Genomic DNA, 13779 nt, shown 5'->3' on the forward strand with positions numbered 1-13779 from the left:
TCTGCGCTGAAACTAAGGCTTTAGATAGGAGGAGATGTAAGCCTGTGTAAGAAACTGCTTATCTCACAAAAGCTAGCTGTGCACGCGCCCACTTGAGCTGCACCCTGTAGCTAAGTGTGCCTCAGTGCTCAGTTTGCCATGTGGAGGAGAGAGACTCTTTGCCAATTTCTCAAAAAAAAAAAAAAATTCCACAAGGATAAGTTGTTAAAAAAAATGTTGGCATTTGTTGAGCTTGAATAGTATTTTATTGTTGGGTTCCCCCACCCCAATACGTTTGAAATTTCTGTGATTTGAAGAATTGAAACTATAGGATGGAAAAGTAGTCAAGACTTGAGGCTTAGGATGAAGATGGCAGAGTGATCAAGGAGAGGAGATTGCTTCCAAGTGGAGTGACTGGCAGATGGCCTGACAATAGGGCAGGGGGACTTTTGGATAGAAAGTAATTTGTAGATAGTCATGGATCCAGATAGGAATGAAAATGGAGACTAATTTGGAAGGTTTTTTAAGGAAACGATGTTGTTAAAGCCAGGCCAGTGTTGCATCAGTTCCACCTCCCCGAGTCTTAGAGCTCGGGGCAGTGGATTGTTCTCCCACTTCTAACAAGAACCCACAGGGCTCTTGTGAAACCTCCTTCCACATGAACTGCAGAGCAGAAGGAGAAAGGTTGCTAGTTTAAACCTGTGCCTTTAAGTCTTCCTAACAACAGTATGAGGAGGGGGTAAGAATCCAGCACTTTCCCCTCTTTGAGCGCTTGAAGCCCTCTGTGTACCTGGCCAAGCAGCTTGCCCCACAGTCCCACAATGGACTAGGACCAATTGCACTTGGATACTGGCAGCTGTATGTAGTATTTAGATGGTAATTATGGTTATGAAAGGAGAGCCAGTAGTTACCAGACTTAGCAAATAAACAGATGACTCTAAATATCAGATAATGTATTTTTTAGCATAAGTCTCTGGCATAGAGAACGTTAATATCAGAAAAATTCTCATCTGTAGTTCTCATTTACCTGACCATGTTTGCCATTCTAGAATGTGGTGGTGCTGTTTCAGAGAGTGGCCTGGACTCTTCAAGCCAATGCTGAGTGAGGACTTGGATGCAGAGTCCCCAGCCCCACAGGAGGAGGCCAGTGCTGCTAGGAAAGGCAGTCTATGGCTGGACCATTGTTCTGGCTTCTGCCCCCAGGGATGTGTAAAGATTACTCTAGCTATAGTGTGAAGAACAGACCAGGGAGGCCAAGATGCTAGAGCAAGATTAGGGAGTTTATGTGGCCTTCTTAGGGAAGAATGGAGAGGGCTTCTAGACAGGCTAGCCCCAGAGAAGATACAAAGTGTTGGGTTCTGGTTGTACTTTAAACCTAGAACCAGTGTGGAGTAAAGAAAAGAATGAGCTTTGGGATTGCCAAAAGATTTCTGGATTACAGAGGGTTTTGACAGGAGGGCAGAGATGGATCTGGAAGAGGGGCAGTTAGTTAAAAGTTTGGCCCAGAGACTTAGATTTTTACACATTGTTCTGATTTATTGTTTTACACCAAACAGCTTAATGGCATGTATAGTATACCCTGTCCCAGACTCTGGATCAGGAATTTAGACATGGCACAGCAGGGATGACGTCTAGGCTTGTGTTTGGAGCTTTAGCTTGGGAGCGTTAGAGTAGCAGGAGCTGGCGGACTGAAAGCAGAACTCTGCTAAGAATGTCTAGGCGCACCTGCCCGTGTCCTGGCCCCTGGTAGAGCTTTTGGAGAGTGGGTGTGCCAAGAGGAAAGCAAAAAACAGATCATTTCCTGGCTGGGCCACCAAGTCATGGTATACAGTTATCCTGATGTGTCAGGGTCAGGGGAATTGGAGCTGTTGATGCCGTCTGAAAGACAGGCCTAGAACGTTGCGAAGGAACATCAATTTAGCACATAGGAGTTTGGAGCTCAAGGCACAGGTCTGGTCTGGACATGAAGATTGTCAGATGAATGCCATCGAAAGCTGTGGAGTTGCTGGAGATAATGAGGTGAGTTAAGGGAGCCTGGAGTCAAAGTAAAGACACACACACACCTCCCTTGACTTCCTCCCTTTGGTGTGCTGGGACCTGGAAAAGTAAGCCAAGTAAGCCCCTTCTCCCCGTAGCTGCTTTTTGTCAGGGTATTTACCACAGCAGGAATGAAACTAAAACAGATTGGTTCTGCAAGGTGAGGTCAATGCTGATAAACATATACCACCATGTCTGCTGGAAAATTATGGTTATAAGTTGACAAAGGGTGGCGTTGTGATGGTAGTAATGGTCAACTTGATTCGGTGTTGAGTCACTTGGGAAGAGGGTCTGGTCTTGTTACTTTTCTATGGCTGTGACAAAATACCAAGACCAAGCAACTTTTAAAAGAAGAAAAAACATTTAATTTGGGGGCTCATGGTTCCAGAACTATGACTTGCATGGCATGGCATGGCAGGCAGGCAGACAGACATGGTGCTGGAGCAATTGAGAACTTTTATCTTGATCCACAAGCACCAGGCAGAGAAAACATTAAAACGAGCCTAAAACAGCCATTTTTATTCAAACCTACAGGTCTCGAGGAATTGTCTAGTGGACTGTGGGCATGTCTTTGGGGGGGCTGTCTTAAGCTAGTTGGTGTAAGAAGATCTAGCTCACTTCGGGTGGCACCATTCCCAAGGCCAGGGTCCAGACTGCCTAGACATGAAGAAGTGGAGCTGAATATATGCAAACAGGAAGCAAGCATGCATCTGTTTATCTCTGCTCTTGACTGTAGGGGATAGAATTGGCTGCTTTAACTTCTGCCACCTTCACTGCTTGCAGTGGGCTGTAACATAGAACCGTGAGTGAAAATACGTGTAAGCTGCTTTTTTTCAGGATCTTTTATCCACAGCCGCAGAAATGAAGTGTGTACATTGTACATGTGAGTGTATGTGCATGTTCGGAAGCTAGAGGTCCATGTCTTTTATCATTCTTGCCCTCATTTTTAGTTGTGAGCCTGGCCTTTAATGGCTGAGCCATCTCTCCAGCCCACTCTTAACCTTTATTTCTAAAATGATGTTAAGGATTTTATTTAGTGTATGAATATTTTGCCTGTAAGTATATATTTGTATCATGTGTATATTTGGTCTCTATGGATGCTAGAAGAGGGCATCAGATTCCCTTGAACTAGAATTACTGTTGTGAGTTACCACATGGGTGCTGGAAACTGAACTCAGGTACTCTACATAAGAGCAGCCAGTGTTCTTAACTGCTGAGCCCTCTCTCCAGCCTCCACTTATACTTGCTTGTTTGTTTTTGAGGTGGGGAGTCAGTTACTTCTCTATAGCTGTGTTAAGACACCATGACCAAGGCAACTTATGGAAGGAGGATTTGCATGTTGTTGCACAGAGACCCTCCTACTCCATGCTTGGGTTACAGATGTGTACTGCCCAACTGGGGTGCACTGGACTGGGCTTTTACGTGGAAGCTTGTGATGGTTTGAGCAGGATACCCCCCATAGACTCATGTACTTGGTTGTACAGAGTGGCACTATTAAGAGATGGAATTTATTAGAGGAAGTATGTCACTGTGGGGGTGGGCTTTGAAGTCTCCTATGCTCAAGCTATACCCAGAGTGGGACACAATTTTCTGCTGCCTGTGGATCAAGATGGAGAACTCTCAGATCCTCCTCCAGCAGAATCTGGCCTGCACGCTGCCATGATTCTCGTCACAATGATAATGGACTAAACCTCTGAAACTGTAAGCCAGCCCCAATTAAATGTTTTCTTTGTAAGAGTTGCTGTGGTCATGGTGTCTCTTCATGGCAATAGAAACCCTGACTAAGGGCAAGTTAGAGATCTGAATTCAGGGCTTCATGCTTGTGCAACAAGTGCTTTACCAAAACCCCGGCCCCAAAGGCCTTTTCAGAATCAATACAGCTGCTGGCACTGGGTTAGGGCTAAGCCCTTTAGCTCTACGGTGGCCGGTGAGCCTGTGCAGAGCCCCTTCCCTGTGAGCATGTGGCTCACAGCATTGCTAAGTTGAACTGGTTTTAAGGAGTAAAGGAGAGGATTGAAAACCAACCAGTAGTGTAGGTAAAACCATTCAAAGAGTTCTGCCCTGAAGGAGAACAGAGAAATGGGTGAGAGATCAGAGAAACAGGCATGGCAGTGTGGTTCCAAGAAAGGAAAATGGATGGGAGTGAGGGGTGAGTAGGTGATAGGACAGGGTCAAGAACACCACCAAGCGCTTTGGGTGGGCCATTCGACTGTGAGGCAAGGTGCATAAACACGGGTGCCGGTGGGTGAGACATGTGAAGGGATTTCCGAGTTCTTTGAATTGTTTCTGAAGAGAAAGGTGTATCAAGAGTACATATCACTGGGACTGGAGAGATGGCTCAGAGGATAAGAGCACTGGCTGTTCTTCCAGAGGTCCTGAGTTCAATTCCCAGCAACCAGATGGTGGCTCACAACCATCTGTAATTCTATCTTGTCCCCTCTTCTGGCCTGCAGATAGAACACTGTATAAATAATAATTAAATAATAATTTTAAAAAGTATTTATCACAGTAGATGGTCCTGGAAATGAGTTCAGTCCTGCAAAGCACTTAGCATAGTTACTGCCACACAGTAAGCACTCAAATGACAGCTGCTGCTGGATCCCAAGATCTGGAATGGTATTTGTTCATCAGGTGTGACCAGGGATGGGATGCAGACTTAGGTCCCGGTGCCTCAGGATGCAAGAGACTTCAGCCGGGAACTTTGAATTTGGACTCTTACCTGGGGTAAGTGTCATGTAATCCAGTTCCTCTACATACCGGGCTCCAGTAATCGTGGCTTCAGTCACACTGGCCTTGTGACCCCGAGGAGATACCTCTGACCCTGCAGAGCCCTGCCTGTGCTGTGGAGCCAGGGTGCTCTGCAGGCCAAGCGTTTTCAATGTGCTTTCAACCTACAGTTACTTCAGTTTACTATGGAGGCCTCTGGGTGTGGCCTCAAAGGAAGTTGGGCATCTGCCTCGATGTATTTTAGATGTGTTACTATAGTAATCTCTTTTCGTCTGCAATGAATCCCCTTCCGTTTATTGCATTTTGGGTTTTGGTACAGCTAGGGATGGAACTCAGTCACTCACATAGGAGCTGGTGCTCTGCCACCCTAACCTTCCTGCCTTTAAGATAGGCTTTAAATGGGTGCTAGGTTTCTGGGTTTGGTGGCACTCACTCACCTTTAATCCCAGCACTTGAGGGCTAAAGACAGGAGGATCTCTGTGAGTTCTTGGCCAGCCTGGTCTACATCATTCGGCCTATCTAAGGCTATACATAGGAAGACCCTGTCTCAAAAAAAAAAAGTGCTAAATGGTAGGGCTCATATTTTTAATGGCCCATTTTTGAAGGATAACACACATACACGTTTACATATATGTAGTTCAGAAACATGCAGCCTAGTGAAGTATAATGGTTATCCAAGATCAGGTTTGATTTAGGAAATAGCTTTTGCTTTCTTATTTTCTCCCTTAAATGTCCATAGTTCACAAAATTGAAAGCTGATTATTCCTGTGTTGGGACCCAGAATATTTTTTCAGCATTCCTGACCTTTGAAGGCCCCAAATCTGGAGATGTGTTTTACAGTGTGGAGTCTAAGAAACGTTGCTAGGTCATCCTGCTGAAGAAATGAATTCTCAAATGTTCTGTCAGTTCCCAGAGTCATGAGAAAACATCTATTTTCTGATGTGATGCTGGTTCGTGAAGCATTCTTCAAATCATTTCCCAAATGAGTGTCTTTGTTTTGAAAACAAGCCTTCCCCCAACCCCAAGGCAGCCGGCTACCATGTAAGCTCAAAAGCCAGTGTTCTTAAAATATTTCAGATTCTTGAAGACTAAATGCCTCTTACAAGTTTGCTGAGACTGGTCATTTATTCTTCTATCTTGCCTTTCTACCCAAGAATGTCTAGTGTCCCACCTTATGTTTCTCCAATCTAGCTCCCCAGGATATCGGCTAGATACACAAATAGCCGCTTTACTCTTGATCCAGCGCCTGCACTGTCTCTTCTCCCAGGAGGATATATTGCATGGGGCCAGTTGGAGACATCTAAGTGGTAGCGCTTTCCTTGGGGGAATCTCTTGGGCTTTATGCTTTTTTGCCCATTTGCTGTTTCCCACATGTACCCTCTAATCTACGTGTGCTCACAGTACACACACTCTGTGATTGTGGTAATTGTTTATCAGTTGAAAATTAGTGTTTAGGGGAGATGTCTGTTTTGAATTGTAGGTTCCTCATAGGCAGCCAGAAGTCCCTCTGTGAAATTTCCTAGTTCGTGATCTTAGTCATGTTGGCATTTCTGGGCAAGCTGGCTATGATGGTTAAATATCAACTTGCCACAACTTAGAATTGCCTGAGCAGGGAGCCTCAGTTGAAGAATTATCTTGATTGTGCTAATTAACCTGGGAAAGCCCTCCCCAAATGCCTTAGCACCTTCTGGCCCAGGTAAAAAGCACTCAGAAGAAGAAGGATTTTTCACCCTTCGCTTGCCACTGAGTTAGTTTATCCCATTGCTGCGGCTGTTTCCTTTCCCGAGAGCTAGCTTCTTCCAGTTTTGCACATGCACTGAAGACACCAGCCTTGGAGACTGACAAACCACCAGGAAGTCTCTTCAGTGTGAGATGGTCGCTGTGCAGCTCTGACCACCAAAGCAGCCAGCCTTGGGAACTAAGAACCAACCAAGTTCTCAGCCTTTTAGGTGTAAGGTTGCTGTCATTGGACTGTTTTGACCACACCGCGTAAGCTAACTTAATAACTTTTAAAATTTTAGTTGTTTTAATTGTCATATCTATGCCCCACATGAGTGCCTGGTGCCTGAGGACAGGAGGCATTGGGTCCCCCGCAACTGGAGTTACAGATTGTCTCAAGTTGTTACGTGTGTGCTGGGAACCAAACATAGATCTTCTCCAAGAACAGCAAGTGCTGTGATTGACCACTGAGCCTCTCTTTGGCCCCTAGTAAATCATCTTAAGATATGTATAATTTCATCCTGTTGGCTCAGTCCCTGGAGAATCTCCATACAGTGTTCAGCGTGCAGCATCTTGTGCTCTAGGCAGCCACTGTGTGGACCCCTGGGGTGTTGCATGCCCTTGTTCCAGAAGTTCCAGAAGTGCTTGCTTTCATCTCCCTTGGGTCCTGTGGATAACTGATGTGTAGCAAGCTATCCTAGCATTCAGTCCCCCCACCCCACCCTGAGGCACATCTAGGATTCCTTTTTTCCCCCCGCTCTCTTACAAGGAAAGTAGGAAAATACTTGGTTTTGAAAGTGGATTTTATTAAATGAAGATAATATATGAAATACATTCATCATGACTAAAAGGTGGGACCAGATCATATCTCAGTTCTGTCTGTGGCATATCACTTTGATTCATATAAAAGTAACTTTAAAATTCCAGTTTCTTTAAATAGTTATGCACAAAACATATAGATACACATACACACATACATGTACAGTTCCTACCACTGTCGGCCAAAAGAAGCCCTCTTCCTTCATTGCGTTGATTTACAGGCAGGGGAGCGAGCACTGCTCGAAGACCCATGCAAACAGTTTTCAAGATCTGACCAGATCTGTCCCCTGAGTATCTCTCTCAGGCTAACTTAGACTTGCCTGAGGTTTCAGCTACACATTGGTGACCTCAAACACTAGGAGAAATGTTTGTTCTTCCTTAGTGCCAGCCAAACGGTCTTAATGTCACTGCCAGAGTCCTAACATCCAGTGCTGTTTTGATGGACGGGCACAATGTGTGTCATTGCAAGTTCCCATTTTCCTTCCTGCCTTAAAAACTCGGATGGAACTGTCTTTCTCTTCGCTGATGGGCTTTGGACTCCAAAGCTAAGTCCTTAAGCAGAGCCAGAGAATCCCAATAGATTTTCTTTACTTTTGTGGGGAAGGGACCTTGCTAAAGTCTCTTAATGATTAAGAATTAGATGATTAAAATCAAAACAGTACAGGACTGGCTAAGGTTTTCTTGCCTCTGTCTAATGGCCCGTCTTTGACGCTTGACGCCTGACATGAGCTTTTGCAGACACACAAAGATGGACAAAGATTTCTTCCCCCAGCCCTGCCTGATTTCTTTTTATCCAGTTCTTGGTTGAGAGCCCTTTCTTACTTCTCTGACCTGGCAAGTGAGTCCCCCAAGAGCCACCATGACTGCAGACTGTCTCACTGGGGATTGTGCCGAGCCTCCCTTCTCAAACGACAGAAAATCTTAAGGATGTGGTACCCAGGGGAGTGGCCATATGTGCTACCGTTCAGGCCATAGGGTTGAGTGGCAAGCAGAAAGGAAGTGTGGTCTGCTCTCATGAAGCAGCTACTCATTGTCTGCCCAGCTGGGACTGGCTCCAGCAGGTGTACATGTCCTAAACACACAGACCATAATTTGCACATACAACACCAAACAGAGCCATTTAGAAATCCAGGGCTCACATATCTCTAGACCCCAAAGAATGGGCACCCTTTTCTACCCTGTCTCCCCATTTCTACCCTGTCCCCATCATCCTTAGACCCCAGGTAAGGTCTGAAACAGATGAAAATAAGGTTATTTTCTCTTTCATTTTGATGGTTCATTGACTAATATCCTGAGCCCCCGCTGTAGAAATAGCTTGCATAAACTGCACGTCACCTTCTCTTCCAAGGAGCATAGAGCACTTAGTAAACACGAGCTAACGCTCTTCTGCTCCTCTCAGATTGGATTGAGATGACAAAACTCATGATAGAAAAAGAAAACAGTGAGGTCCCAACTCCAGGTGAATTGGTTTGGCTATTATACATGGAGCGTCCACTCTGCCTTACTAGGTTTTAGTCCATTAATCCTGGTTTGGGTACATAGAAAACCATCTTCTAGATGCTCACTCTTAACTCTCCCTAGCTGCCTTGAATAGCTAACTGTATCAGACAGGAGAAAAATGTCATATATATATATATATATATATATATATATATATATATATATATATATATATATAAATACTTGAAATAGGTTGAAATAGGACCCAACTGTTTACTGTTTAAGATGTGCCTTTTGAGTCTTTCGGTAGACCACCTTGCTTGGCCAGACTGCTTAGTTCCCTTTGAGGCCTCCAAGCTTGGCTCTGATTTCAGTGTATCTCACTAGAGGAACTGAGTCACGTGCCAGCCTCACCGATGCATGTTAAACATGCTGTGGATGGTGGCAGGCAACAGAAACAGGTCCCCAGGGAAAGATTTAAGATTTTCTGTGGTTCCCCAAAACATTTGTCCTTGCCTCTCAGAATCTAGAAAATGTCCCACACATTCTGCCCTGTCACCTCTTGGTAGGGTGCCCAAAAAGCAGAGGCCAGGAATGAGAAATCCTTAAAGTGGCACTGAGGAGCCCTCCGCTGCACCATCTCCACATGATGTATCCCAAGGCCTTTTCCTGTGTCTCCTGTGGCTCTGGTCTCCCTCTCTCGCCTCCAAGGAGTGTCTTAGAGTCTGGCAGAGGACTCCAGAGATGGAGCTGGCCAGTGCATGCTGCTGTGGGCTAAGGGGCCTACAGCACCTGCCCCCACAGCTGCAGCGAGGGAAGATGGGCACCAGGCCCACGCTGGGTGCCATGGCCAGCATATCGCCTGTCCAGGGTGTCCAGGGTGCCCTGAGGCTTTGGGGGCTGGAGCAGGTGAGTCATTGGGCTTACAAAGGATTTCTCTTACACAAAGTCACATGAGGATTAAGCACTAGTGTTCCTCACTTGTCACGATCTGGGGTTACATTCTTGTTAGTCCAAACAACAATAACGAAAACAACGGAAAAGCACTATTAAGTCACAGAAAGCAGCCGGCTCCCGCAGAGAGGAATAGGTGTAAACTCATATATGCATAATACTGTCAGGGTAGTGGTCTGCGGCAGGCTCAGAGCGCTAGGCGGGTGGGGAGGAGTACAACACCACGGAGTTGTAGTCCGGGGGTGGCGAGCAGCACGGGTCCGTCCCCAGCTCAGAGTCGTCGTGCGCAGGCCTGATGTGGCCACAGCTGGAGAAGCAGAAGCTGGGCCTGGGGACGTCGGAAAGCCCCGACTCCTTGCTCTTGCTGGTTATTCTCAAGCTAAAGAGAAGGAGAAATGGACAAGCGGGGTTAACCAGCCGTCTCGGAGACGTTTTGTGGGGAAGGGCTAACAGCTACCTTTTCTTAGTGGCCGCCTGTCCTAGTCAAGCGCTCTTCCTTTGCAATGTACACCTTGCCTTCCTCATACTGGAGCGGTGGCACTGGGCTAGGAGTGGGCTGTTTGATGAGATGGTACAAACCCCAGCATTCTAATTGGAAAACAAGATTTGGCAGTGGCCCTCTCCTGTTTGGGGGGTTGGATAGCTTTTGTGATCTGCCCCTGCCTGCCCTTCCTAAGTATCATGTCAAATCCTGGGAACCTGTGAGTTACCTCACAGTTTAACTGAGATCTAAAGAGGAGGAGCTTATTCTGCATTAGCCAGGAGGTCGGTCCCAGTGCCATACGGACACAGAGAGAAAGGCCATGTGCGGATGGAGTCAGGCAAGCCGGTCCCAAGCTCAGAGAAGCATGAAGCTACAGAAACTGTGAGAGGCAAGGAGTAGACCCCTCCCCACAGAGTCTCTGAAGTGCGGGTGGCCCTGCCTGCCAGTGCCTCGGAGTCTGGACTTCCGGCTTCTGGAAATGGATTCCTCTTTATAGTCCCATGTCCATGGTTAATGGTCTTAAGACATGCAGAGCTGCACACACAGTCAATACAAGAGGCTCCTCCTGAGCATGCGTGGTCCAGGAGACCATATGCTGTGCGTGACTAAGATGGACCCAGGATGGAGGAAAAGCATCTCCTGCCCTTTGCTATTGGATTGACATCACTGCTTAGCAGGGGAGAGCACCCTCTGAGTCACATGACTCAGACTGGCCTGGACTGGCCTGCCTATGATCTACCTCTTTAATTGCAGGGTAGGGTATACAAACTAGGGTTTGTCTTTTCTCCATCAAAGATGAAGTAAAAAAGTAACCACTCTTTCCTCCCACATGTTCCCTACTGAGAAGCAAAAAATCAGCTAGCCTACTCTTTGCTTTCGTCCAGATTGGTGTCCCTTCACCTATCACCTCAACAGCGGGGCCCTCTTCTGAGCCCACTTTACAAGGAAAAGGCAGATGTTTGCCCGGGAGAGCGCTTGTCTTTCCAAGGATCTGGTGGATTGTGCACTTTGCATCACATGGAAGGGTTCGCAGCAGCTTTCAAGTTCAGTTTCAGCTCAATAAAACTACAGCCTGTGGACTGGCCATCCAGGTTTTGTTTTGATTTGTTTTTTTTTTAAGTGTAAGGGTGTTTCGCCCGCCTGTATGTATGTGTACTGCATGTGTGCTTGGTGCCTTCAGAGGCCAGGAGGAGGTGTCGGATCCTTTGGAAGTGGAGTTAACAGATGGCCGCTAGCGAACATGGGGGTGCTGGGAATTGAACTGGGTCTTCCGCAAGAGCAGCCAGTGCTCATCACTGCGGAGCTCGCATGGAAAGGCAGGGAGGTAGGTAAGTGGCCAGGCCTTTCTCAGCATAGCACTGTTCCTCGGTAGCCTCCAGCCATAGAGAACCACTGAAGTCAGGTATGCCAGTGGAATACACAGCAGGAGCCCTGCCAGTCTGCCAGTGGCATGGAGCAGAAGGGGGAGCTGACTGACGGGTCAAGCCACGGGTTTGTGGAGAGATTTACAAGTGAGTCATGGGTAATGGGCTCATCAGGATACAGAAAATCCTTATTGTGGAAGTTTGGATTCTCAGGATGGCAAACAGGGCCTTGCCACCTTGTAAAGACCATGCTAGCTTAGGCAACGGAAACAGGAGTGTTGTCTCCTGAGCATGTGAACACATCCCGGCCCTCCCTGTACAGCTGGACACATCTGGCTCCTTTCCACCAAGGCCCTGTGCTTCTCAGGCTCAGCCGGCCTGTTGCAAGAATTCCCGACATACTTTCTCTTCTTAAGCCCCAGTCTTCCTTCCCACTGAGCCTGGGGTTCCTATGTCCAATATCGTGTCCCCTTTTCTGCCCCTTTGGGGGTGATGGTGGTTCTGCTCTACCTGAACACTAGGAGGCCAGGTAGCCTTAAACAGCCCGCCAACAAGCCATCGTTCCTGCCATCCTCCTCCCCCCACACCCTCCTCCCCACTCCCGCTCTACTTCCTTACTCTATCTTCATGGAGGCCTTGGGCTTGGTCTCAGTCCAGGTGAATCGCTTCAGCAGCGGGGAGGCCAGCAGAGCGCTAGTGTCTAGCTGATAATCCTGTGGGAGCAAAGAGGAAGGTGACTCACTCGCCTGACTCAGAAGGCTCCACAAGGACTGGGTAGACACTGGGAGGCACCTCTGAGGTGCTGCCTGGTGCTGCCCTCGTCATCCACAACCCCTGCCCATTGGCACTGAGCATTTTCTTTGTACTGGCAACTGTGAACTTGACAGAGACAAATGGTGCCTGCTCCAGGAACCTGTGAGACCCTTCTTCCTGAAGGTGAGGAAAATACAGAGGAAACTCCTGGGTCTATAGAGATGGCTCAGTGGATAAAGTGCTTGCTGGACACATATGAAGACCTCAGATTACTCATAAAAGTTAGGCTTGGTGGTCTGTATCTGTCACCATAGCCCTGGCAATGGGAGGTGGGGACAGAGACAGGTAGATCCTGGGGCTTGCTGGCCAGTTAGTTTAGCTCAAACTGTGAGCTCTGGGCTTCTTGAAAGACCTTGTCTTTAGCAAACAACCAACCAAAACCTCAGTAAGGTAAACAACTGAGGGAGACACCCCATCTTGGCCAATGAACTTCACATACACATTCATGGCAAGCACATATGCACATGTGCACACTCTCACGTGTGTGCACACACAATACACACGTACAGAATGAAAACTTGCATGTAACTGTTTAGTATTTTCCACATGAAACGTTCATGCAACGTTTCATGTGGAAATATAATGTATATAATGTATGATATATTATATATCATATAATGTATATAATGATCATATACATTAAAATTAATCTTGGCAGTTGTCTATGGGTATGCTGTCATACGTAAAATTTCTAGGAAATCATAGAGGTGGTTGGCTCTTTATTCTCGGAGCGTCTACGGTCCCCACTGGCCCTCGTGTCCAGGAACTGCTTTGGTTCCGTCATCTTCATCGTGGGGTCTCCTATGCACTCGTCATTACCCTGTCACTACAGTGCGATGTCCTGTTAACAGGACGTAAACTCCACACTTTGTCCCTGCCTCCCTCTGAGCCTCTTACTGGGCTGTGTAAACACCAACGAGGATCCAAGCAGGCAAAGATGCTGTCATCATTCTCCATGATTAAGGGGTAGCCTAAGCTTGAGAGATTCTGAGGTTTGCTGGTGTTGTTCCTGGCTCTTGAAACACCCTACTGAGTCACCACACACAGTATCTATCTACTTTATCACGGCATTCTATAGCTTAAAGTGTAGAAATGTCTTTATATTTTGAAGTCACCATCTCCCTTTATCTAGTGTATCTACGAGGTTTAGGTCACTGTTTACTTATTTTAAAACATAATATATATTATTATATATTATAATATATATATGTATTTTTTCCTACATATATGTGCACCACATGCATGTCAGGTACCCAAGAAAAAGATTGGGTCTTCTGTATCTAGAGTTACAGATGGTTGTGAGCCACCATGTGGGTCCCGGGAACCGAACTTGGATCCTCTGGAAGAGCAACTGGTGCTCTTAACTGTTGTGTTGTCTCTCCAGGACCCACCGTCAAGGTTTCTGCTCTTGAATGATGGCATCGTGTTTGTCTCAGGAGCCCA

General features: G+C 46.7%; 1 protein-coding gene across 1 annotated transcript in view; it reads right to left on the minus strand.

Moving 5' to 3' along the window:
- Positions 1–7247: 7247 nt before the first annotated feature.
- Positions 7248–13779, minus strand: part of Flt1 (fms related receptor tyrosine kinase 1) — a 157655-nt gene continuing 151123 nt past the window's right edge. The window contains exons 29-30 of the mRNA XM_087902626.1: positions 12142–12236; positions 7248–10054 (exon numbers count right to left, since the gene is read on the minus strand). Coding sequence (XP_087758752.1) covers positions 9871–10054; positions 12142–12236 — 279 coding nt within the window. The 3' untranslated portion in view covers positions 7248–9870. The remainder of the gene's footprint in view (positions 10055–12141; positions 12237–13779) is intronic.

The sequence above is a fragment of the Myodes glareolus genome, chromosome 2 (assembly GCF_982192425.1).
Source record: "Myodes glareolus chromosome 2, mMyoGla1.1, whole genome shotgun sequence".
NCBI classification, from domain to species: Eukaryota; Metazoa; Chordata; class Mammalia; order Rodentia; family Cricetidae; genus Myodes; species Myodes glareolus.